The sequence below is a fragment of the Falco rusticolus genome, chromosome 1 (assembly GCF_015220075.1).
Source record: "Falco rusticolus isolate bFalRus1 chromosome 1, bFalRus1.pri, whole genome shotgun sequence".
Taxonomy (NCBI): domain Eukaryota; kingdom Metazoa; phylum Chordata; class Aves; order Falconiformes; family Falconidae; genus Falco; species Falco rusticolus.
Genome location: NC_051187.1, coordinates 109,368,102 through 109,395,124, shown reverse-complemented (window position 1 = coordinate 109,395,124; position 27,023 = coordinate 109,368,102). Strand labels below are relative to the sequence as shown.

The 27,023-nt window shown below is 38.5% G+C and overlaps 1 protein-coding gene across 3 annotated transcripts in view; it reads right to left on the bottom strand.

The window, feature by feature from the left end:
• Positions 1-27,023, bottom strand: part of PTPN13 (protein tyrosine phosphatase non-receptor type 13) — a 126,540-nt gene that overhangs the window by 84,799 nt on the left and 14,718 nt on the right. For all 3 annotated transcript variants that reach the window (XM_037395644.1, XM_037395652.1, XM_037395661.1), the window contains exons 3-4: positions 15,481-15,600; positions 5,805-5,974 (exon numbers count right to left, since the gene is read on the bottom strand). In XM_037395644.1, the coding sequence (XP_037251541.1) occupies positions 5,805-5,974; positions 15,481-15,595 (285 nt within the window). In that variant the 5' untranslated portion in view covers positions 15,596-15,600. The remainder of the gene's footprint in view (positions 1-5,804; positions 5,975-15,480; positions 15,601-27,023) is intronic.

The following is a 27,023-nucleotide window of genomic DNA, read 5'->3' as shown; positions in this document are numbered from 1 at the left end:
TTCGTCAGCTAATTGAACAGGACTGGAAACACAAAGCAGAACTTTAAAGTAGAGCAACTAACTTAACATTATTTTTCCTAAATATATTACTGGTATTTAAGGTCAGTTGTCTTTCAAATTGTTCTTCTCCTTTGCCATGATGGTCAAAGAAGCAGATCCTACTGCTACAACGCATACTCTATCTAACCAGTGCCTCTGTCTTTTCTGTTTTATTTTAAGCTTCCATCCTACAATGAAGCCAGCAGCACATGTAATCCATACAATCAGCCTGGTGTGGGCTACAGACTGCATGGCTGTGTCCAAAGATCCTTAAAACTTTAGCCTGAAGACATGGCAGACCTTAGCAAACTCAAATAGTGGGCTACTACTTCAAGAGATCCGTAAGACTGGGACAAAGATAAAAAAAGGAATGAACGCATGAGTATTAATATATAAAGCAGTCATCTTAGTTATTGATATTTTAAGATACAAATGCATTAATCATTACATATATAATCAATTATTAATATCAACATTAATGATAATAATATATCCTTAATGTATTAAGCCCATCAGGACAGGGGATAAAACCTTTAAATACTGCAGAATTAAGAGCACAAACACATACAACCCCTGTAGATGCCTGTGAAAACAGAACAGTTAAGCGCCGGAAAGAAAAGCAGTTTTTCTAGACTGCGTAAGTAACATACACTCATGATGGCTTTTTCTATCAAGTTACTAGTAATATTTGTGCTACTTAAACCAACACGCTTATTAAATATTTGTGCAGGCAATGAACAACAATTACAGGGACAGCAATAAATTAAAAGAGATTCACTTAAGTCAGCTTCTTCACTAACCAAAAGCAAAACATCTTACTTAAGTCCTAGGTGTATATATATTGACATGGTCTGTCCAGACTCAGGTGCTTCATATACAGGTATTACAAACTTAGGCGTAAATTGAGTGTACAAAGGTAGTAGGGAGACTCAACAGAACTTAGGAAATGATAAAAACAGTTTTCTTCTTCCCATACTGAATACGTATGAGTTGTTTAAAAAAAAGACCACACATCTAGAACTAGCTTAAGGTTGTACAAGAGAATTAATCTCTGTATTGAAAAGTCTTTTATCCTACTCAAGACAACAAAATCTATTCTTGAGGACTCAGAAGAACAATGATGCATAAATGCTTTTCTTTTTAGACCAGACTGTTTGAAAGACATTATACCTTTACTGCGCTGTGCCAGGAATTAAGCCCAAAACACAAGTATATGTTTTTAGATTTCTATTGTAAAACAGAAAAAGAGTCTTCTTTTTATGTATTTGGAAAAGCAATACACAGATTTGTGACAGGGTAAAGAAGTAATTATTAAATACACTTAGAAGCAGCAGGTTATTAAAATTGTTCTTATAAACTCAACACATCATACAAAATTGGAATTCAACATACTCTGAGAAGCACTCCAATCCTGAACTTCTGCTACTAAAACCTTGTGGGATGGTCTCTGTCTAGCACAGCGTATGAGTCAGGACAAGACAGAAAGCTTTCCATCAGTACAAAGTAGCAATATATCAGAGACTGTTGACATAAGGTTAGTCACTCGTATGGTTCAGTCCAGCTAATGGACAAACACTCAAGACAGAGCAATGGGGTCAGCTAGTGCGCATTTAGGTCCAGACACGCAAGAAAAATATTCAGGTAAAGAAAAATACAGAACTTTGGTTTTCTTTGTGATAAAGATGGAGCAGAACCACAGAGAATTTCTTCGCAATCATGCACAAAAGGGAAAAAAATAAGGCAAATTTTGTTGCCCGTGGCATGTTGCGGCAGGACTGCAGCAGTGCCATACAAGTGCAGATGAAACACAGCATTATGCTAGATGCAATTATTTAGCCAGCACTGAGTACCTAACAAGGGCTCACCCATCAGCCTCTTCTCCCAGAGAGGAAGCACAGTCCATCAAAGGAAAGTGTCTGTTGCACGCAAAAGACAGAAGTCATGGACAAGCATCAAGGGTGCTCAGTTAACACCATTGTCCCATTCAACCAGAAACATTTATCTTTCAAATACTGAGAAAGTTGTTCCCCATGTGGTTTATTATCCGTTACCTTTTCAATTGAAATTCTTCCTTCCATATCCAGACATACTACAGCTATACAGGAAAAGATGAATATACTCTCAGTGTAACGTATAAAAAAAAAAAAACCTTTTCAGAAAAAAAACACACCCAAACAAAAATTTTATCCAAAAAAAGCCCTCCAAACTCTCCCATCACCCAAATACACAAGAACAGCAATTAAAAAATCTTTTATCAAAATTGTTAATGCTAATCAGAGAAGCGGTCGTGGTCTTAAGTCTACTGGTGTTCAAGAAGCATTTGGACAATGCTCTTAGATATATGATTTAACTTTTGGGTTGCCCCCTGTGGAGTCTGGAGTTGGACTCAATGATCCTCACAGGTACCTCTGAACTCAGGATATTCTATAATTCTATGGTTCTAAGCGTTAACTTAATGGAAGGTATATATAATACTGAGAAGTGTGCATCACCCTCAAAAATATTATTGTACAACCATGCAATCAGACCACTAAACTAAAACATGCTACCCTACTAATTATCTGAAAACAGCTTTCCAAATAAAGCATTTATTCAAAAATTCTAGTTCATTTTTGTACTGTGATACTTCTAATACTTTCTACAATATATAAATCAACATCAAATTAATTTTCCAAATTTATCTTTCATTATAATTTTGAATAGCTTGCTTCATCCATTTCCAAAAAGATTGCCGTTACCTTGGACTTATTTTGTATTCAAATCAACTGGGTGTCTCAGAATCAAAAGGGTATTCATTGACTATCATTTTTCCTAATATTTATCCTTGAATACACTGTTAGTTTGTGTAGTAAGTGAAGTCGTAACTCAAGAGATGAGTGCAACCCCATCACTGTCTGTTACAAGGCTTTAAGAAATTACATTCTTCTGCCTTCAGCAGCTTTCAGACATGGCCTGATTTCAGAAGAACAATCAAGAAGGAAAACACCATATATTTCCAGCAAATTAATTCAGTGAACTACAGCAAGTTGTGACAAAAAGAAAAAAAAAGAAAAGCTGAAATAATTAGAAGTTACCACAGTCAACATGTGCAAAGCAAGATCTAAGGAACATGAAGCCAATGTTTCAAGACAAATAACCACTGTACCATCCAACACACAGTTTAATACAAACGTAAAGGGAAACAGTCAAAAACAGAAGGATGTAAGATATGCAAGACGTTTATCAGTCCTACAAACTTCAACTAATGAAGTCCTAACAGGGCAAAAGCCTTTGTACAAAGCTAGGTTTGAGGTAGCTTTCTCCTTCCATGTAAGTAAGCAAATAAACCCAAGATGACTGAAATGTTTGAAGCATTTCACACAAATGTACTATCATGTGTACTTCTCAAGCGGGGATTATAGACCAGATACTCTGGTCTTGTCTTTTTTTTTTTCCCCGATGCATTATCAAATAATATTTTTACATATCCTGGTATATACCATTGCCATCAGGAAAAAACTTCAAATCTTTGTACACAATGGTGCATTTCTAAGAATTCAGCTGGAGGGTCTCACATCAGCAAATGCAGGATGCGTAACTCACAGGTCCCCTCTTCAGATTATGGCTGTCCTTCTCCACACCCAGATATGACCACCACATTCAGAGAAGAGCGGCGCAGAGGGGAGCTATTTAACCACAAGGCTTTAAACTGAGAACAAAGATGGCAACAGCAAGTTTTCTTTCAATGTTTTTGTACCATCCCAGGTTATCAGAACAGTTAAATTTTCTCCCCCAGCATGTAAAGAACACATGCAGAAATCAAGTAGCGTTCAAACACAAAACCATGTTAATTCATCTCAAGGACAAAGCTTCCAACTAATGCTAAAGCTGAATACCACAAGCAAAAGGGTTTTATTTAGTTTACACATGACTCTATGAGTAATTTGCTTATGTAAAGCCAAACCTTGTCTATTTCCACATCCAATTGTTTCCCAATGAAAACAGCAACACAGTTGCTGCAGCCTACAGACTCAATTTTATCATCACGTTCCAGCAAGCAAGGTGATGCCGATGATATAAAATAAATTCACACAGCCATAATATGAGAGGATTAATCAGCACTGCATAGGTGCTGAGTGCCAGTGTTTGGTCATTGCCTATATGCTCTGTGCTGGAGTTCACAGGCCACAGCAGTCCCTTTAAGTATTTCCTTCCTAAAGATTAAGATAAAGGAACATCATAGCTTTTAATAGTAACAGTTCTCCATTTCAAAAAGAAAAAAGTAATATGCTGAATACTGGCACAGAACAAAGAATGCTATCAGCTCTGATGAAGGTCACAAACACATAATTTCAAAACTTTTCTGGCATTTTTGAAGGCCTGTTTTGTATATTAACTTCAGAGTTGGCACTAGAGGTAACGTCGCTGTCTTGAATAGCGTTGTCTCTCTAGAAAGATAATTCCAACAGTATGACTACAGAGTTTGGCAGCTGCATCCTACATAACTGATCCCAAATTTTCACTGATGTCAGTGTTATTTTTACTTCTTTACTAAAACTGTCAACCTAGATTGCTACTTGCTTATAGTTTTGTCATAGATAAAGTTATATACATATTTCATTATACCATTTTTGTTTTACTATATTGCAAGGCAAGAAGGATGTCTACAAGGCTTTGCAAGTAACTGAGGAAACAAGTGATTTTTCAGTTAGGTATATGGTGGTAAAGTAAAGACCTAAAGAAAAAGGCTGTATACAAGGTTTAGAAGAAAAAAAGCTGGAAACAAAATATTCAAAGAAAAACATGTTTCAATAGTCCTTGAACACACAACAGCAATTGATGCCAATACCAGTTTCCTCTGGAGTAAGAACACGTTGCTGTTCTTCCTGGAGGAAGACTGCCAAATGTCGTAATTGTTCCCAGATTACAACATTGGCTGCAGCTAGCTTCCTTCTCTAAGGATTATTGATCCAGAGAAGCCAACGAGAATGAAATAGAGCTCAGCTTCCTCCTTACTCCCACCTCTAAATATCTTTGACTAGGCCAAGGGAACAGTTTTCTGGGGAAAACATTACCATTTGCAATATATTATTATTAAGAAAACATTTGAGAAGCTAGTCATTTTGACTGTGTGTATCAATGACCTGGAGGAGATCACATATGCAAACCTTACCTATCAGTCTACACTTGGGAAGTTAAAAAAGGAAGGTGGAAAGGAACAATTCTGCACACAACTAAGGAATACTTGTGTTAATTAAAACAAACTTTCTTTTGAGGTGAGTGTAGGAATATCCCATTTTCTGTAGCCCTGGACTACTTGAGTAATTCCTTGGCTTAACCCTCAGATGCATTTTGCAAAAAAAAAAAACCAAAAACAACCACAACAAAAAAAACCCACCACACACAACCAAACCAAAAAACCCCAAAATCTTAAAAATTTGAAACTGGTGATGTCACTGAAATCTTTCAGTAAAAGGCGGCAAAGCATTTCTTACTACTAGTTCAATAGTCAGTTTTTCTGTGCAGCCACCGCCCAAGTATGGCTGTCAGTAGCGCACATATGACAGGGACCTGCACATAGCCACTTCTTCATAAGTGCATACAACCATAATCACTATGCCACTCTTCTGGACAAAAATCAAGCAGAAGGATCTCTCCCCCAAAGAAAATCAACTATTACACATACAAATCAAGAACCACAGGGAGACAAAAAGGACAGTTTAATGCTATTTTGTCCAGGGATCAACAGCAAACGACAACTGTCTGCCAAGGAAGAGGTACTGTACCTTTTCAACATCTGACAGAGACGATAGAGAATGGTCCTGCATAACCTCCGGTGCTGTGAATGCTCGCAGGTCTTGTTGGGAGACATTTTCATCAGTAAATGATACACTGCCAGATGGAAGCAACAGGAGAGACCATGGAGAAATGATGAATCCCAGGGCAGTAGGATCAGCTGTATTTCAAAGGAAAAAAAAACAGCAACGCTGAAATTTACACAACACTGATGCCCTTGCTTGACATGATTTTATTTGCTCAGACACATTCGGTATCAGACTACATATTAATGTAATATTATAATGTAATGTAATATTATTATAGATGCTTCCTTTTCCACCTGTGGTGCTTCAGGACCACCTCAATTTTCATCATACCAAGGAGTAACACCTGTCTTGTTTGACTGTTCTTATTCATACCAGCAAGCTCAGAAGAGCCTGTTAAAATACTCACAAGCTCTCCTGTCCTCAGCTAATTTTATTTATGCTACAGTTGACATATAAAATGATCACATTTTATAGTGGACGTGTCATTAAGGCTAAGAATAGAGTTAACTGCTATATTAATATAGCACTGCTGCAGCACCAACAATCTGAAGAGAGAAGACGAAGTTAGAGAGGAATTATTAGAGTAGCTGAAAGAACTGGACAAAACAGAAAAATTTTGGGACACAAGTCCTTTTTAGCCTAAAAAAAACCAAAAAAGGTATTTCAAAAGTGAAAAAAAAAAAGAATAACTCTAGGAGACAGTGGAAGTGGACAACAAATAAACCTGAAAGCATAGTAAGGTCACCCATTCAAACCCTGTCAATTCCTGAAAACAGCAAAACAAGTACTGAAACTGGAGAACCAAAAGTGACAAAGCAAACTTCCTACATCACGGAGTATGTGATTTGCCAGCTAGGTTTTTGATATCTGGTAATACTGCTGTCAGATTTTTGGCCACAGACCTACTTTAAAAAAAAAAAAAAAGTGCGGGGGGAGGGCACAGCAGGGGGAACAGAAACAGGCCACACACATGGAGGAAGTCTTACACCCCAAAATCTACCTTGACAGTAAAACCTCAATCCCTTTAAGGCAGAAAAAGGAGAGACCATTTCCTTGAGCCAAAGTATTTTTCCTACACCCCAAACAGTAAATCACCTCAGTTTCACTAAAGGAGGTATAAGCTTTTATTTAAGTAAAAGTTAACAGTTATTTTGAATAGGTAAAGAGGCAGTTGCTCTGTTTTATGCTGCATGTTCTATCAAAGATCTGATGAAACATGCATTTGAAGCATAAGTCTTTTTTTTCCCTCTGTGTATTAAGTAACAACAGCAGAATAATAATTGCATCCTTCAGCTCCACCCCTAACAATTTCCACTCTCCAATCAGCTCAGAATGTTCCTACAGTGCTGGTTCCTAGCCCATTCAATTATCTTGTAATCTAGAATATTTCTAGTCTCCTAGGAAATGTATTAAATTACTGCTTGCAGGCACCACATGTAAAAAGATCTACCAAGTAGGTCCTTCAATTTCTTCAACTCTCCTTCCTCCTAAAGAAGCTAAGAAATCGCTTTCAGGCTTTCTACATTCTGTGATACTGAAGCAAAACTGTATTAATGACTTGGTAGCACAATTACCTAGAAAAACATTTGCAACTTTCAGATGCTGAAGCTCAGAAAGTTTCCCCTCCTACCAATATGTGCAAGAGATATCATTCAGTGGGAGAAACCAATAATTCATTATTCAGTCTAAGGCTAACATACACCTTTTTCTGAGCATACCTTAAATCGCTATGCAGAATTTTGCTTTAAAAAAGGAAAAGAAACTGTTAAGGACAACATTCTAGAAATTGAAAGATCCCACAGTCTACTTCAAGCAGTTATTTCAAGTTGTTTAATGACCTTAGAACCAAAGGAGTTTATTTTTATAGTTTTTCTAATGGATTCAAAAATGCCAATAAGTTTTGCTGAAAGCCAGTATGACAAGCTTAGGATTCACAGTGCAGAGCTGGTTTCCCCCTGCTCTGCTTTTTATGACAAACAAGAGAGTCTCAAGTCTTCTTGCCCCAGAGGAGCATATTTCATTGCTCCAGCTTTCTCCCCTGGATCCAGCAGAAGTAATTGACGGATAGTATCTCTGATTATGTAGGCTACAAGAATTTAAGCTCTCACACAGAACTGCTGAGGTCCCCATGGAAACCAGAGGTCTGTCACATACAAGATAAAGAATGCCCCAACCTCTCCAAAACCCCTTTAAAAAATTCCCAAATACAAACGCATACACAACGATATCTCTCTTATGCATAGAAGAAAATATCTCTGAGGATTTTCCTATCCTATTTTAGTAAGTAAAATCACAAGGGACAAAGCAATATATTACTTCAACCTACCAATATCAAAATAAGCTAAACTAAAAACACATGGCTCAAACTAACAACCTGTACAAGTCTCTTTCCGTTTCTAGACCTCCTGCAGTGGGACTTCTCTTCAAATCATTCCAAATACTGAATTCAGCAAGGTGTTATAAAAAAAATAAAGCCCAAACAACCACCAAAGAGTCAAGTAGTTCAGCAAAAGTAGTAATATTGTAGAAATTCTGTCAAGAGAAAAAATTCTAGATTTCATGCAGACATTAATAACCAGTCCTTACAGTGCAGTACACATTCTCCCTCTTCCCCACAGCAATCTAATCAACCCCTAGCTACAAAAATATTTAAGCCTGGAATCGCTCTCATGAATGGTCTCAACAAAATATCTGCTTGATACAGTAGTAAAGATAATCAATCATGTCCAAGAACATGGTTTCCCCACAGTGTGTAGGAAGTCACTCAGTATGAAGCAAATGACACCATCTCTACAGATTCTCTTAGCATGGCCAACTTCAAAATCTGAGTTTAGAAATAACTCATATTGTGGAAAAAGTTGTCAAATATGTACATTTAAAAATAAGATGAGCTGAAGAAAACTCCCCTAGCAAGAACTTTAAACACCATGTATGGCGAAAGTAGTGGAAATTTACTTCAATCAAATAAATTAAAATTTTAATTAAGAATGAAAATAACATTATCTGTTCCTCCCAAGTCCAAGAGATTACATTTTGCACTATACCTCTAACCCCACTTCCTCTGAAACAAAACGGGTAACTGCTGTTCACTGTTGTGGCAGTAAGTTCAGATGTTAAACAAAAGAAATGTAAACATAAGAACAAATATTACATAGCTAAGCATTTTTAGAAAGATGACTTTAGTTGGCCATCAACTTCCAAAACAATCTTGCAGCTATTTTTTACGAGTTCTGTGTGCATAAGCCACTGATATAATATTTTAAAATGCTTTTTTTTTTTTTTTATAAGATTTCTGCTTAAATGCCCCAAAACTCAGGAACCTTAAGCAATGTGAATAATTTATCCTTAACTTCATATTTTGTATGACAAAAACTTCAAATATATATGAACTCTTCATATCCTGCAACATACTATAGAAACAAGAGAGTTAACAGATGAAAACACAGTTTATTTTTAAGAACAGTAAAAAAACCCAATACAATTAGCCTGAAGTCTTCCCAATACTAATTTAAACAAACTTTGGAGCATGCATTTGTCCTCTACACATGCAGAGGCTGAATTTACTGATCCACCTAAAATATTTCCAACCATACTCAATGATCTTCGTGATCTGAAGCAACATACAACAAATTTGATTAACTGTAAATTTAGAAATAGGACTGATTTTGCCAGGCTCATTTTGTTGACATTTTTTTGGCTTCCTCTTTTAGTAGTTTTTAACTAATATAGCAGATCATACTGCCTACTTCATAACTTTGGCTATCTAATCTACCATTACAAAGAACAACAATAAAATAACTCATTCTCCATTTCCTTCCTTAAGGCATGCATCACAAACCAGAACAGCTGTCTCAAAGTTCCTACTATGCAGATTTAAGCTAAGAAAAATATTTATAAGCAACTCCACTCTTACCCTTTCATGTGTTTGTACCATGAGAAAAAAAAAAGTTACAAAGATGAAATACATCAAATAGCCAAGGACCCCAGGAACACAACAGAAACTAGTTTTCAGTTGTAATATCCATGTCATCTTTTGTTTAGGCTTTCAGAAGAATTTATAAGAGCAGCAAGGAAAACATACTCCCCGAAATACAGTGGAAAATGACAAAAAAAAAAAGAAAAAAAGATTTAAGCGCCTCTTTCTAAAAGCACTGGTATTCAGAACATGGCTCCTGGTTGATTTTTCAGTAGGCTTCCAAGTGCACTAGAGGTACCAGCCTTCTGAGTTAACTGCAGAACTATGCAACTTGGTAACAAAACACTTGTGAGAGCACAGTTTATCAAGTAGTGCCAAGACATAGATAAATAGTGTGGTCTTACTTAAAATGAGAAAGTGAACTGGTTTTAAACACACTAAGAACTGAAATAGCCTTCAGCTACGTGGCATGTGCCAAACAAACGAGATACTTCTAAAACAGCCCTTTACATGGTTTAACAGGATACAAGTAGCCAAAGACAAAACCCCCCCACGACGTAAGAGACAGTAAGTTCAGGCAGAAATTTAAAATGGATGATTTTACAATATTGATGGCAGATGATTTTGAATTCCCAAACTACACACAATTCAAGCCCCTTCAGTTTTGTTTTTTCCTACTTCTCTCTTAGGCCACAGCCATTGGCAGAAATGGTGGGAAGAGATGTACATTTCAGCTCTTTCAGGACACAACCTTAAAAAAAAAAAAGGAACATACACAAAGTTTTCAATACTTGTCTCATTTTTTGCTTTGCTTTGCTCTTAGCCCTCACTAAGACATGTAAGATTTCTCCTACTGCAAAGGAACCTGAAGATTTTTATGCTTAGGCCAGGCTAGAGGCAGGCAGACCACTGATGCATCTCTAGGCAGACCAGGATTATGCCAGCACAAGGGATCACTGACGCTGTTAAGTCCTATACTCCTTTGAGCTGTTGCAGCATGTCCCTGCATGCCTGGTGTGCAGGGGAAGAAGCATTGCAGCGCTTCTGCTCCTATCCCTTGGGCACAAAGGATGGCAGTGAGCAGCACTGCTCTGATCTGATACTGAATCATTTGGAAACCAGCAGCACAGGGAGGAACACTGAGAGGCTAACTGAAATTAACTCTTTCCTGAGAATACTGGACCAAGACACAGGGTGAACACTTAGCTTCTGAGATCACCCATGTTGTTCCAGAAATGCTGTTCCGTCAGCATAACAGCACACTACACTGTATTGTTACCTTGACCACATCCAGCAGAGAGTTCTGGAAAAAGCACAAGTAGTGACTCAGCCTCACTGGGCAGGGGGTAGGGGTGTGGGGTGATAAACCCCCCCATAATCATCACTAAAACCCACAAAAGCCTCATCTCTTTCCTTCTCAGCAACTAAAAGATCAAATGTTATGGAATGGTGTGTGTGTGTGTGTGTTTAGAAAATCATTCCTTAACAGTTGTTGGTAAAAGGAAAAAACAACCATCTAACACCTGCCAGCAAGCAGTGGCTGGAAAATGAGGATTTCCCTCGTCCCTCAGCCCTCTTTGCATTTTCCCTCTTTTGTGTAAAGAAAAACAAGCCATCTTCCCCCTCCACCCCAACTAGGTCTATGACTACTTGGGACCCACCACTAGTTCCCATCAACACATTTCACACTTCACCTTCCTTTTTTTCTTTATACTTACACCCAAGCTAAGCAAATGCAATAGTATTACTGTCAACAAGATTTTCGGGTCCTCCCCAAAAGACAGCTGTCCTTCACATTCAGATGATATCGCTTCTCTTTACACAAATAATTTACTGTCTTGCAAATTTGTATACAGGCAATTTGTGAAGTGTCTCTTTCTTTGCTCAGCCTGCCTTCCTATTATCAGACTTGCCCCCTCCCCTTCTCTTCCACCTACCTCTAAATAGATCTGGAAACATAAGATCCAGCTATTTCAGAATTTGCAATACACTCTTTAGCATAGGAGTAGCTCAAGTGCATATGAAGTGTTTCCCACTTTCATCCAATCAAACGTACCAAATTAGAGGGAAATCTGGTTTGCAGTTAGCAGCAGAGAGCACAGCATGCTCCTTACACTTACACACTCACATCTGAGATACCTCACCTAAAAGACCTGTTCCTTTGACCTCATGGAGTACTGAGTACAAGATTCAGCATGTCTGAAACAGCCGATACACCCTCCCAACAACAAAATAGTTATTGCAGATAATTAAACAGATCTAAGAGAAGGGCAGGTCTGGTATCGGCCTTTTCAAATCTCCAGATTAATCTCAACATCACTAGTACAACTGATGTCAGATCTGCCACCAAGTTCTAGATTGTCCTTCTCCCTCCATTTAACAGCTTATAATATGCTGACACGACAGCTACCAGAGCTGAACTTCTTAATCAGTGAGTGATTAGCTGCTGGGCATTTCAATCTAATCTTTCACTACTTATAATGATTTAAATAAATTTGTAAAGTATTTTTAAAAGAGTTCAACACTTGTTAGAATTGTAAATACAAACAGACATAAAAATAAGCACACTTTTGTATCAGTCACTGAATGACATGATGATTATGTGATTAACCATGTAAAATGTGGATTTTCATCCTGTGCTGCTTTGTTCAGCGCTTTGATGGATAAGAAGACAGACTCACTAGAAGACACGCAGAATTTCTATGAATCCAGAAGTTATCAAACCTGTAATAGAAGCTTATCTGGGGCATTTTACACTAGTTTCAGGAAATTAGAAAAAGTAACTAACTGAAGAATGCTCTCTCAGTCGATGGAGTAATAGCAAGGATTCTCAACTTCAAACAGACTACCAAAACTCTACTAGGATTACATAAATAAATAAATGGATGGTTACTTAGGCTGGTAATTTCTTTAAGTGTATGTGGTTGCCGGGCTGGCAGAGGGAAGCTGCCAACAGATGGCAATTTAAGAGTTCATGATTTCCAAGGCCTTTTTATCCCCCTCATTTCAAAACAGGTGGACCACAGGCTGTTGAACAATATATATATATTTTTTTTAAAGAAACTTAATATAGAAAGCACTCAAAGCTTAGATTTTGTTACAGAATGACACATTCAGGGACTCCAGAGCCATACAAGGAGGAAAACAAGAGCATCTCTGAGACTGGCCAAAGCTGAGCATGCTGTGAACTTCTAGAAGCTAAAAGCTTGCCTCGTTGCCCACTGCCCAGGAGCAATTGATCAGTTCTGAAAAATTTTGAAAACTCACCCTCTGCCATAGAATAGCTTTCCCAAGTTGTAGGCTGGGTCTGAAATTTGACCAAGGAAAACAGGATTTCTCTAGGATCCCATTTGCTACAAGTCCTCCACAAATAAAGAGGAAAATTGAGTCAGACAAGCAGGAACCTCTGCATTCTCTGTTCTTGCATCTCTGCAGTGCATCTTTACAAGCCAGCACAGAAAGTGATACTCAAGATAGCCAAAAAAGGTTTCCACATTGTTTCCTTAGTGAAGGCAAATCTTCATTAAAGACTGTCTGGTTATCCTAATCTTGCTGGGAGGAATCAGATTGCCTTCGTCAATCTTAGCTACATAGTAAAGCTCTTTCATTTGGGTGTCTCTTGAAGTGCATTTTACCACAAGGCTATATCCCAGGTTAATTAATAGCATGCAACTGAAAATAGTTTGCTGAAGTAGCAGAAAAACAACTCAATAAAACAGCTTCATCTCCAAGAAGAGACAGATTCTTCTGGCACTGATTTTATCTGAATTTGTGTTTTGGTCTTCACTGATAGGAAGTAAGACCAGAAGCTTCTGCCACCTTAGCCAGTCTTGGCTGGCAAACATTCCCCTATCTTAAAGCATATACCAGAAGTCCTGGGGCAGATTACCATTTTGTGCTCTCATTTCTCCGTAATTGTCCCTCTGAGGGAGGGCAGACTGTCTTCTCATTCAATGCCTGCATGCAACCAGCCTTCATAGTAATTACAATAAACTCTTTCCTGCACTACTCTAAGGCCAAGAAAGGGGGAGCTCTTGTTTTCAGTGGAGATTTTACTTTTGAATATAATTTAGACCTAGGATAATGTCTTAAGTGTATTCACTACTTTATACTTATGCTACTATGATCTTTCAGGTGCATTTCAAGATGGAGTTCAACGTGTTGATTCCTGTGAAGCGTACAAGAGTAAGCCTTTAAACATTAAAGATACCTCTTCAGTCAAGGTGTCGACTTGGTCTCAACAGCCTGCCCTCTTAGAAAAATCATTCCTCCGATTCTCTCCAAGAGAGAACAAAGAGAGAAAGAGCCAAGAAAGAAGATACCAGCTTTCCCATTTGCGCAATATGAGCGGCGCAGGGACAGGACAGTGGGTCGAACTGCAACAATAAACTCAGCATTCTTAATAGGGAATGCTTCTTTTACCACATGAGCTGTAAGCTCACTGGTAAAGGGGAAACCGGAAATTCGTACCAGATATCAAAGCTTGCCATGATTTGCCCACCAAAAAATATTTCACAGAAGTTGATAAAATTTCCTGTTTATAATACTAAGTCAAGCTCAATCAGAATTCAAATGTATGGCAGTCTCTGCCCACATCTGCCTTCTTTAGAGTCTTCATGAAGTATCCAACAGAGACCACTTTCAGAGGTTGTACAGTATATGAGACAGACCTAGTATCTGACTGGACAGATTGTCCAAACTAAATCTTAAAAAAAACCACCAAACTTCTTAAACGTTGAATTGTGATGAAATTCTAAGCCAAACACGCGTAAAAAATACAGTAATAATGAAGGTGTGCCCTTTGCATAGTAACGTGACAAAACAATGGTTGTTTTCAAAGTGGGAGCTTTTGATTCTTCCTGAATAAAACTGAATTTACAGATGCATGTTTAGATATAAGGAGATTAAAACCATAAATTTGCCAAAATACTAAGATGAATCATGTGAACATATACTGAGGCCAGGTTAAAGATGTCACCAAAGTTCAATATTTGAGTTAAGATATAAAAAGCAAAAAGCAAAGGGGGGGTGGCGTGGTGTGAGTGTGGCTTAAGGATTTGCAGATTTTAAAGAAAGGAAAACATCAGGAAGAGGAAGGGTTCCATACTTAGTGCTAGAACTAGCAGCACTGCAGACGCTCAACTTAGAGCCTGCTAAGTTGGGGGGTGGGGGGTAGGGCAGGGGGAAGAGATATTTAACCTCTGCTCCTTTAAAGTACCACAAAACAAGCCACACACTCCTCAGTAGCTATGTATGTCTTGCTAATTTCATTCTGGGGAATGATACCCAGCCCTCTGGCCAGCTTCTCAGTGTCTCACCTTCACCTCACTTGAGGGTAAATCTTTTCAGAGCAGACTGGTCATGACTACACTGTACATACTTCTATGTCCCTTTCATGACCAAAGTACTTCAATGGCATTTGTTGGGATTTTTTTTCCTGTTTTTCTATCTAATTTCAGTGAGTTTAAAATAATACAAAAACTCTGTGGTAGCTTCCTACCAAAGTCAAGTTGCCACCACATGAAACAATGTGCCATGAGTCCTGACAGAACATGAAGTTATGGGTTGAAAACATCCTTTGGTCTGAGTTACAGCTAGGCACTTTACACAAAGTTATTTGGGTTTAGAGCCAAGGAAGAACAAGGGAGTTTACTTCTATGACACGTAAACATACCAAAGACACTTCCAGTTCCGTATAGAGTAGTCTTTAAAAATATTTACCTTTTCTGAATAGTTCTTGAAGGCTTTCTGCACTTTGATTCAAAATAGCCCATATTTCCTCTTCCTGCAGCGGCCCTCCCCGAACCTCCAGAGCCTCTGCCAGTGACACATGCATGTTACCTGAGAAATCAAACAGATTTAAGAATAGGTAAGTTATTTTCTCCTTGCATGTAGTACTCAAGTAGTAATAACCCATGTTCAACTCCCAGTCACAGAAATTCTCTAACATTAATGGAACCCATCACGCAGAAATATTACAGAACATTCATCACAAAGGACTTTGAGCACCTGCTCAAATGAAGAAGAAAAAATTGGTTTAAGACAACAATGATCCGTATTAATATTGTACGCTACTAAATCAGTAAACTCAAAAGCTGGTATTAGTCCACATGCCATGGGCAAGAGTCTGTCCTGTTTTAAAAAAAACAAAACCTGACAGAATTATTAGTAGTTACAAGTTTCTTAATGCAAATCAGCTATTAACATTATTTTCACAGGTTTAAGTTTGTGAAGCTGCTGTTAGGAAAGGATGCTCTTCTTCCAATATGTCTTCACAAGGTTATTTATGTTATCTCATGACCAAATAGTAAGAAGCACTACCTGAAAGCATGCAAGCAAGCTAGCGGTCGAATTGATAGCTAACCTCTTTTGTTTAGTTTCTTCATACATTTAAGAAAACAAACTAAAACTGTTAGCAGTGTTCTATGTATTGCATGCCCAGAAAATAAAGACTTCCTTCCCCAGCTAAAAGAGCTCAGGCTTAAACATTTTTTTCAGAGTTAAACCATTTTAACCATACCACAATTTGATATTCAGTTGTCCAAAATAAAAAACATTTTGAAAACTGAAGAATGCATCCCTAAATACTCTGGCAAAGTCAAACCTTCATTTCAGTAAGCTCAGGAACAAATAAATCATGCTAATTACTTCAGATTTCTATGGACACTAAACGTTCTCAGTTTGAGCATTCATGCCAATTGATATTTCTGATTGAGATGCAGCTGCTTCTCTCCAAAGCCCAAAGTATAAAATCTTGAGGCAGTGAAATGCACTAAGAGCCTAAGGTATATCAATCATCAGTGATGAGTTCATCGGGTATCAAAGGCTCCAAAGCTGCTGCTGGAAATGGAAAAGACAGTTCCATAAGAAATGCATATTTTCCCAAGATCAATAACTGATATCAAGAGCTTTATATGACCCAACAGTACTGCTGGAGGTTACTGCCCCTCCCTTCCAATCAACTAGCCAGAGCCTTTCCATCAGCATACAATCTGGGCTCAGATGTACACTCATGGATAATAATCTAACATTTGCAAGGAGGACAGGCTGACTAGCTATATTTAGTTTCCCCAAGTAAATGTCCAGGCAGTTTCATGCTTTCCATGTTTTTTTTTAACTTTCAGATAGCCAGGTTCATACCCATATGATGGCAATATAAAAGGCTGAATATCCTGGAGTTTCTAGCTGAAAACATGGGCTCTGAAGACTACCCTAAAGCCTTTTCAGCTAGATTTTTATACTATGCTACTGAAAAATTACATCTTGTTGGCTGCATTTCATCACAGCTTATTTTTCCTTACTTCACAACTTGCTAGTTTTTAGTATTCAATCATTCTGCATATTTACCAAACCAGACATATTTTCAATGATTAATGTTCAAAAGTCATCCTCAATGGAATGAAAAGCAGGTCGAGACCATATTTAAAAGAAAAATGAAATCTGAATCCCCGAAGAGAAAAATACATTACACAATTCAAAATGCAGTTCCCCAAAGCTAGGGACCAATGCAGACTTGCAATAAATGGATAGAAAGCCAGAGATAAACACATTTCTAGTCAGTATGAGATTCACATACATCGATTAGCACAGAGTGCTGGTCTATCATCCATGGCAGGGAATTCTGTAATTTCATGGCCCTGTCTCAAATTTCTGTATGCACATCTAGAGTCAAAACGGATTATTCTGAATAGAAGACCTCATCTTCTCCTAGGGATTAAAAAAATATGAACTGCAAATGAAAACTTTTTGTGCTAAATATTCTAAAGGAAGTAAGCCGAGCATAACAACACCAAACATTTCTCCCAAAATGCTTCTTAGCCACTCCCCTTTTTCCCATTCTGCAAAAATCCTGATTCCTTTCAGCTGTGATTAAATAATTGTGTGGGCTGTTCCATAGCAGATATAATCCGATTCCCTATCGCTACAAAGACCATAAGCATGTCTGCTCAAACTCCCCAACATACTACATACAGTAAAAGAATCCTACAGAAAACGATTTAATGATCACAGTAAGAAGTGTATTAATATGCACACAGCCATGCAGGCCTCACTTGTAGCAATGCAAGCAACAAGACCTGCTTGTATATTAGACAGCAATAGCATGACAAATAAAGCAAACATCACAACACACCAAACCCGAAACATTTCATATTTGTTGTATTTCGCCTGAGCTTTCAAAAACTAGCATCAATCATTACAACATACACCCACATGCAAAGAAGCACAAGTTGGAATTTGAGCAAGACTCATTGAAGTGTATCTGTTTCAGTAACTTTTTGGTAACTTTTCCTGGTTTTCTTCCTCAAAACTACCTTGAAGCTGCAGCACTTGTCTGTCAAAGCAAAGAGAAGACCAACACACTGGTTATGAAGATTAAAGAGGCTTCCACAAAACTGTTCTCTGCTACTGAGGAACTGAATGAAGCAAGCTGGGGTGAGGTGTTTGCAGGCAAATGCATGGCAAGAGTTCTCCATCTGTACAGTCCACCTGTTAGCAGCCAGGCACCACTAATTTAAGACAACGAAGCTGACAGTGAAAGTGCCTGGCTCAAAATATACCTCTTTCCCACTAGTTTCTTTGCAACTGATGTTATTCACAAGGAGAAAGGAGAAATTTATAAAATATATAATGTTTGCAATGCACAATTCTTCCACATTTGCTGTCTCCTTAGGTTCTGGGAGCCTTCAATAATGTCTGGTTCCTTTGTGAATACAGAAGCTAAAGTGTCAAGTGCTCAAAACATACAACAGCTTTTGGTTTTGTGAAATGCCTGAACATTTTGATAAATTGCAACATAATTACAGGATCAAGTAATTTATGTAAGAGAAAAACATGCAAAGCTTTTGTAGAACACCTTAACAACACAGACTGCCTGTCTTCACATCTTAGCCCTCTAATTGCAGTTACGTACGTGGTTATATAGTTGTATAATGTTCATTTCACAATTAAAATGAATCCATTTAAATAAGTATTTAAACTCTTATGGCTAAGAACTCAGAAAAAAGGAAGGTGGGTGACTGCAACAGGGGACAACAGACTAAGAACAGCAACCTCTTAAAAAATGCAGGAAAGAAAAGAGTGGAGTTCTCTGTTAAGGGTAAACTTTTAGCTGACTTCAAGTGAGCAAAGAGGGGCTAATCCAAGGAGAGAGGGTGTGTGGATCTCAGGAAAGCTGAACAGTAATGGCCTAAAATGACAGATCACAAAACTCCAAGTAAAATGCAGACACTAGACCAGGCTGCTCAAAGTCCCATCCAACTTGGCCTTGAACACTTCCAGGAAGGGGGCACCCACAACTACTCTGAGCAACCTGTTCCAGTGTCTCACCACTCTCATAGTAAAGAATTTCTTCCTAGTATCTAACCTAAATGTACTTTCTTTCAGTTACAAGCCATTACCCCATGTCCTATCACTACAGGCCCTTGTAAATAGTCCTTCTCCAGCTTTCTTGTAGGCCCCTTTAGGTACTGGAAGGCTGCTATAAGGTCTCCCCAGAGCCTTCTCTTCTCCAGGCTGAACAGCCCCATTTCTTTCAGCCTGTCTTCACAGGAGAGGTGCTCCAGCCCTCTGGTCATCTTCGTGGTCCTCCTCTGGACTTGCTCCAACAGGTCCATGTCCTCATTATGTTGGGGGCCCCAGAGCTGAACAGTGTTCCAGGTGGGGCAAGAAGTCCAGTTGCAGACACGATTGGGAGGCACAAAGGGCTAGATGGTACGAACTCCAAAGGCATGGATTCCCCATACACCCACATACATACAAAGACCACACAAGAACATTGCCACAAAACATCCAAAAAGGGCCATTCACACAGCAGAGAGCACAACACAATGCAGGAAAACAGTATACAAATTAAAACAGTTAACACTGGAGAAGCACAGACACAATTGCTTTCAAGTTGCTTGCTCTGGGACAGAATTTACTCCTAGACCATACAGGAATACAATTTCCACAGGAAAACAGCTGCCTCATGTGGAGGCAGCTCTTTTTTGCTCCAGGACAAGAGAGTAAATTCAGGTGGAAATCATTTGTATCAACAAGCCCTGAGTGCAATTTCTCACCCTCCATGCCATTCAGCCCTAAGCCATATAGGCAGCACAGTTCCAAGAAAGCAAGCTGCTTAAGCCAAGGGCCTCTCCCGTATCTCAAACACTTCCTTCAAAGAGCCTGTTTACCTCTGGAGGACTAACTGACAGCTCCTCCCTCAAAGGCAGACAGCTTATACACTTCCCTGATGAGTGGGATGAGTACTTCTGCCTTTTGCCTGTAAAGGAAGCTCAGTAACCTCCTTGCTCCTACACTCTACAGTCCCAAGAACCTGTGTTAAAAGCACAACACCTATGGAACACCCAGGCAATGCCAAGATGGCCCATAAAGCAGCCTGCCACACCCTCAGTCCAAGGTAAGAGGGAAAACACGACAGGACCAGCCTCTCACAGCAAGTAATATTGTCAAAATGACTATTTGCAAGGTATATGTTTTTCCCCTACAGCTTGCAAAGTTTTCAATACGTCTTGCTTTTTAATTACGTATGCAGCACATAAGTTAAATGCTCAAAATTCGCATTTCCCCCAGCCACCAACTTTTCTCCTTATGCATTTCAAATTGCCATTACGCATTGAATGGCCTATTCTTTCCAGATTTTATTCAACTCTTGCCAACTGAAGTATTAAGCAGCTATTGCTACAACTGTGTTTAACAAAGACTATAATATCACCAATGTTGTAAGAAAAATTAAAAACAGACTGATAGTCAAAAAGATAAACTGCTTCAACGACTGCTTGACAACTTTGCGGTTTGGTTTTAGTAACACATATCCCTTGCTTTTTCACCCTCACCTTCTGCATCAGCATATTCTCCTGTGACATAACTTCAGAACCAAAACTTTATGTCAAAATCTGTGTTTTAAGAACATTAGTTAACTGTTTGCAGTATCTCATACTTATTTGATATTTCTAAAGCCATGATTAGCTGCCTAAAAATAAAACACTGACACTTTTCTAACAACACTCAATATGCACACAAATCCCAATGAAACTGAACTGAAGTTTACCTGAGCAGTTTTGAAAGTCTGACCTCTCCCATTTCAGAACCTAAGCATCTAGAGTCATTACCATACCCTGTAATTTCAGAATGCTGGCATCTATCCTATTTATTTACATTGACCCACATCTTACACCCCTGAAGAAGACCTGGAATGCATATATCAATTAGTTTATCCCCAATAATACTGTTGCTGAAACAAGTACAGAACCCTGAAGCCAAGTTAGAAAGCTTGTGCTTCAACAGTCTTTGAAATCTTATTTTGAAATCTGCACATGCTTAGATGTGTGCATGTAAAATGTGGTTTCCTATAGCTGCAGGTCCAATTTACACTGGCTGTCCACAAAATAAGGCATTATTTGCAAATATTCAAGTCAAACACATAATCAAGGTAAATACACAAGCTAATCAAGTGTTTAAAGAATTCTTTATTTTATTTTTAGAATCCTGCTCTCAAGTTAATTACTACACATTATTCTCATTTATTGTCTTGAAGGATAAAGAAAGAAACCCTTGTGCCATGACCACTTTTCACTTCTAAAAATAGATGGGACAAAAAGCCTCACAAGATGCAAATCCCCTCTCCCCTCTCTTTTTTTAAGTCTCTAAATAGCTGCTAAAAATCACGTGGATCTAAGTTTTTGCAAACAAACACACATCCATGGTTCTTTTTGTTCAATCAGCTATTTGATAATATTATCTTAGTGTAAGCACTATTCCTTCCTCCTCCATTTTGGAAAGGTCAGTAGAGACCACCCAAGAACTTCCTTTCTCCCTCTCCTGCATTGTGGAAAAGATTAGCTTTTTCCACTCACATTTTTCTTTCCATGTTCCCGTCTTTCGCTCCTGCAGGCAGACAGGATGAAATGTCAGCAAAACAGTCCCATGCTCCTGAGCCAGTCCTCAAACTACATCAAGAAAATTTCTTTAAACTTGCATCTCCTCTTCAAACCGATAGCTTGCTGCTTTGAACTCAAGCTTCCTAAGTAAAGGAACAGACACTAGCTCAAATCTGCGATAGAACACAAAGAACATAAGGACACTCCCAGAAGTACAGAGCATTGTTGGCCTTTTATTTGAGCATATAGCAATGCTCTCACACTCACTGTAACAGATGTTAGCATTTCTCCTTCCAAAGCCTTAAACCAGTCTTGTATTCCCACGTCTGGAAGACAGAAGAATGTGACGTATTGAGAATCTTGGCTTGTACCTCCAGGGCAAGCAGTGTTTATTTTACTTGAGAAGCACTTGCTTTCTTTCCTGGAAGGTGGAAAGAAATCAGCTTTTGGCATTGGACTAAACTCACAATGGAAGACAAGCAAGGGTTATTGCTGAATCCCTCCCTTGCTGTTCTGTCTCTCTATCACCAGAACCAGATAAACCTGTTTATCTGAGGCTTTGTGTAAGGCAAACTAGTAAATCCAGTCCAAAATGTATATAATAATCATGAAAGTCATGTTTTCTAGGCAATTTATACATCAGGGTAGCTGATGTTTCACATCTGATATTAAAATTTTATTCAGAAGAGTATATAATTATCACTACAAAGTCAGCTTAATCCACATAAATCGGGGCATGACTCTTGCATCCCTCTCTTAGCCTAATTGTCAGTGTAAGATCCTTGGGCAACTCCCTTATTTTGCTGTTGATCTGCTCCACCTCTGAGAGGCATGTCTCCTTGGTGCGTTTCTCATACTTGCAACTTTCATTTTAATTGCTAAGTAGGAACAGAGGACCTGTGACTAAGACAAGCTATATAAATGGAAAAGCAGAAATTTCAGGACTGCAAACCAGCTTGGCAACACAAACACTTTTCAAATAGCAGATTGATCAATAATACCCTTGTTCATACGTATCAGATGAAACTCTTTAATGACATAAAATAATCACAAGCAAAACGTGTCTTACTATTGACAACACAACTTCATGATGTAGCAATGTACTGTCTATCCTACAACTTCACTTATGGCAGACAAATTCCAGACTGTGCAGCAGTCTTGACGGAAGTGCCTTCATTGGCATCCTTCTGCACCAATATTTTTCGGTGCAGAGTGGTAGTAATGCTCTTCATCAAGTACACTGGGGTACACAACTGTTGCTAGGTCTGTATGTGTGACATGCATTGTCACCATGGCAGGGACAGACTATGGTGAGCAAAACTAAGAATGACACCTCCAGCTTTAGTCCAGCAATTATTCCATTGCTGCATACAAGAGCTATGCATCCCTCATATACTACTAAAAGGTCATGACTGAAGTCTATCATTCACTTGCAGCCTTTGCTCAAGAGGGAATGAAAGTTATTGTCAGAGGAGCAGAAATAGTAGCACACACATGATTTAAATATCATTGAGTCACTCGGAAGCATTATTCTAAATTATTAAGTACTACTTCCCACCATCTGTGACATTTTAAAGGTATCTACAGGTAAGACAATGAGGCTTTGATAAGCAAGTCAAGTATGACAATTGTACAGAGTAACTGCTTTTTCATATCGTTACAAAGATGGATTTCTTTATAATCAGTCCCCAACATGAGAAGAGTAAAGATCAAATACTTAACACCAAGACATACACTGCCACACACTAGAAACTCAGTGACTAGAAGTAAGTTTGATTAATTTAACAGGTACAAATTAAGCCAGTATTGCTCAACAGATAACTTCCCTAATGGATAAACTTACTCTAGACTGGGTTTTTTTAAAGCTTAGCTTAAGCTCTCTCCTGTGGTAATGAAGTGATACGAATTTTACTACCTTAGATAAATTCTCTAGTACAGAGGGGTTCAGTTTCTGTTAGATATTAATCCTTACAGTCTCAGTAACAGAGAATGGTACCTTGCTTTATAAATGTCTCTTCTCAGTACAACAGCCCCTTGCAGCAATGTAATAACCAGGGTAAATGAAGGCAGCACAACTGGATCAGCAGGAAACCAAGCATCATATGCCAAGAGAGTAAGAGTCCTCAAATTTCTTAGGTGCAGTATTAGAAAGAGAAAGACAATGTCAGGAAGCTTTGCAACTTTTTTTTTTTTTTAAATGCAGAAAATTGCTGACCTTCAGGTAAGTGTAGAAATATCATGATGTTAATATGCTAAAATATCTGGGAAAATAACTTTAATACCCCTCAATTTAAGCAATAAAGAAAAATGTTAGGATTGTAGTAATTTGTAAATCACTGTTAAAGTCAACATACTCTTAATAAGTATAAAGACTGACCCCACCACATCTTATTTCAAAACCAGATTGTAATCCTATATATTGATGTACAATCCTTCAACAAAAGTCTTTTGCTGTTGTTAGGTGGCTGAACTGTGGGGTTCATTTTGGATTTTGGATTTCTTCCTCCTGTGTGTGGGAGAAGGATGGATGTGTGCAAAAAAAAAATAATCTGTCAGCCTCGTATGTGTGACTACCAGACATTCTCGAAAAAGGAATTAGTAGAAGAGATTACTAGGGCACCAAAACAATTTCTCCATAGTTTGAATGATCTAATGTACCAATTCCAGAAACAATTTCTTTGTTTTCAGTTTGAAAGCAGCTCCTCTGCAGATTCACAAGAAACCAATCTGTTAGCAGGGAGCATAACTTGTGTACTCAGCCACAATGAACCTCTAGTATCCAGAGGACAGTTCATACAAACAGTTATTTCATATGTCCTGCCTGGAAAGGAAACAGTATCTGACAACAGAAGAAAAAACTGGCCAAGTAACAGAACAAGTTTGAAAATGACATCTAGACACATCTGATTCCTCCAGCACTGCTTTACCTTAGTTGCAGACAGGCAAAGAAGCTGCACTACTACAACACAGGTTTTTTTCCCAAGTACACATACTATGAGAGCTAACAAGGTCCCACATGGATCACCCCACCTACCAATATTTCCACAGAACTGCACTTGTACATTTATTTTTCTGCTATGGAAGTGAAAAAACCCAAAACAAACCACCCCCAATCAATTAAAAAGTTACCACTTAGCAAATAATCTCCTCAGCTAATTGATTGCTACAGATAGTCCAATGCCTTTCTTACCCAGTGCCCTAGGCCAATCTACCTCCCCACTCGGTTCCTTCTGCTTATGACTTCATCTTGGTGAAAACAGCTGATGAGAGTCTAAACAACTACTGATGGAGATGGACCATCCCCTGAATAACAACACTCTCCACAGCCATGAACCTGAATGATGTTTTAATTCCTCGTAACTGTCAGGAACAATTCTGAGGCAGCCCTACAACTGGAGGAAGAAGTGATCGTGTTCTTAAATTTCAGGATGCCTGGGGACATTATCCATCTAGAGGGTCTATCTTGTACCAATTCTGCAGTCTTTGATGCTCAAGAGAGTAACATTCACAACTTTTTGGAATCCAAACTTCTTTAAGCAACTGCATAGGTTCTACAACACAGGCAACACCACAGAATCCCAGGATTTTCAGCAGGGGAGGAAAAAAAAAAAAGGCAGATTAAGGCGAAAAAAAAAAACAACCACCAGAAGTATGCTGCCTGCTCAGACAGTTACTTTTTTGGGGGTTCACTTCGGGGGGGGGGCACAGAGGGGGAAGGGGAGATATAGCATAAAGAACAGAACATCACAAGGTCTGCAGCTAGATGACACAATGGATATCTTATCTGTGAACTCACCTGTCCGGGAGCAACGATATTACTCACACAAGTGATGACTAATTCTTATTGTAGAAGTCTGAATTTCTACCCTGAAAACCAGACAAGACTGAACATAGGCCTACATTTCAGCTGTCAAGAACTGTACACGCAAGAGCTGTATCTTTAGGACCAACACGTAAGCTGAGAGATGCTTGCTCTACTTATCTATGAGTTCAAGAAAACACTAATTCAAGCACAGTAGCAAGTATCAAGCCCTACTCAGAACACTGATTTTTTTCACTCTTCTGCAGCAGAAAAGAAGTAATTTTCCTTTTAGCCAGCCAGCCTTTTTCTACTCAAGACATGGTAGTAACAAGGCATGAGATGTATACTTTTTATATGCCAAAAAATGCCAATTAAAAAGGTCTACGATATATTGTCCAGTCAGGTGTGAAAATCTGTACAAAGATTTATGCTAAGGAAATTTTAAGCAGTAAGAATCACTGACTAAATTTACAAAGCAACTTCATAAAATTCCAAGAGAGAACCAACTTCCAAGTGAACTACCTCTTCAAGAGAGATACCTGACTATAACCCATTGTCATATTGAGCCCGTATCAGGAAATCCATACACTCTGAGGGAACAGCAGAGATGTGAACAGGCAGCTGGTTGGATTTGACTTGACCATGGAATAACTGTTCCTACACAAAGCAATTAGAAAGGCAACAAATGATAGGCTACTGCCTTAAATGAAGACAGACTGAATTTAAGGAAATGAGAAGCACTGGCAAGTGATATTACATACTCAGCTTTCTGAACTTTATGTCAGCCTTCAGGAAGAATGTGCTTTTCATGGCACACACCCACGGGATAAAGTGTGCGTGTCCCCACACATGTATATGTGCATATACATATGAATGTATCATGTTACCAATTATCTATATAAAAATGTATATGTGCATTTGTCTGCATGAGTATACTTCACATACACCAAACAACTCACTTTTGTTTTATGTTTCTGCTGCAGGACAGAGGAAAAACCCTGAAGGACAAACAGAATTTTAATGGGGCAGGAACATTGATGTATCTTGCTAAGTCAACATCAACTATCTGATAGCCTTGTTAGAGGGACTCTAAAGCTTATTAAAGGTTTTGACCAACGCAGATTTAAAGTAAGATTCTGTAAGCATTTGTAAAACCAGATTTAATACCAGCAGATGGGCTGCAACTGTAGTAACAGACCTCCATCTGTCCAGAAACCAGCTCTTTATTCTACATGCATGGTACTGCAAGACACTAACGGGTCTTAAAGGGTAGAACCATTTCTTAAGAAGCATTTCAACAGCATTCATTATCTGCGTATACACCTGTCCTCATAAGAGGCTTCATGGCAAGTCGTTCTCTCTATAAGTGACTAACTTTCCAGGGGGGGTGGGGGTGGGAAAGTAACCTGTTTAAGTGCTACTTCTTGAAAACACTTAGCTGCTCTTCAAGTGTTATAAAACATTTTTCCCCTTCCTGAGATGATGATGAGCTGAGGAGAAAACTGTTGGGAATTCATTAATATTGTCTTTGAACAGGATACATCTCTTTTTTTTCACCCCATAACTGAGAACCCATCACTGTA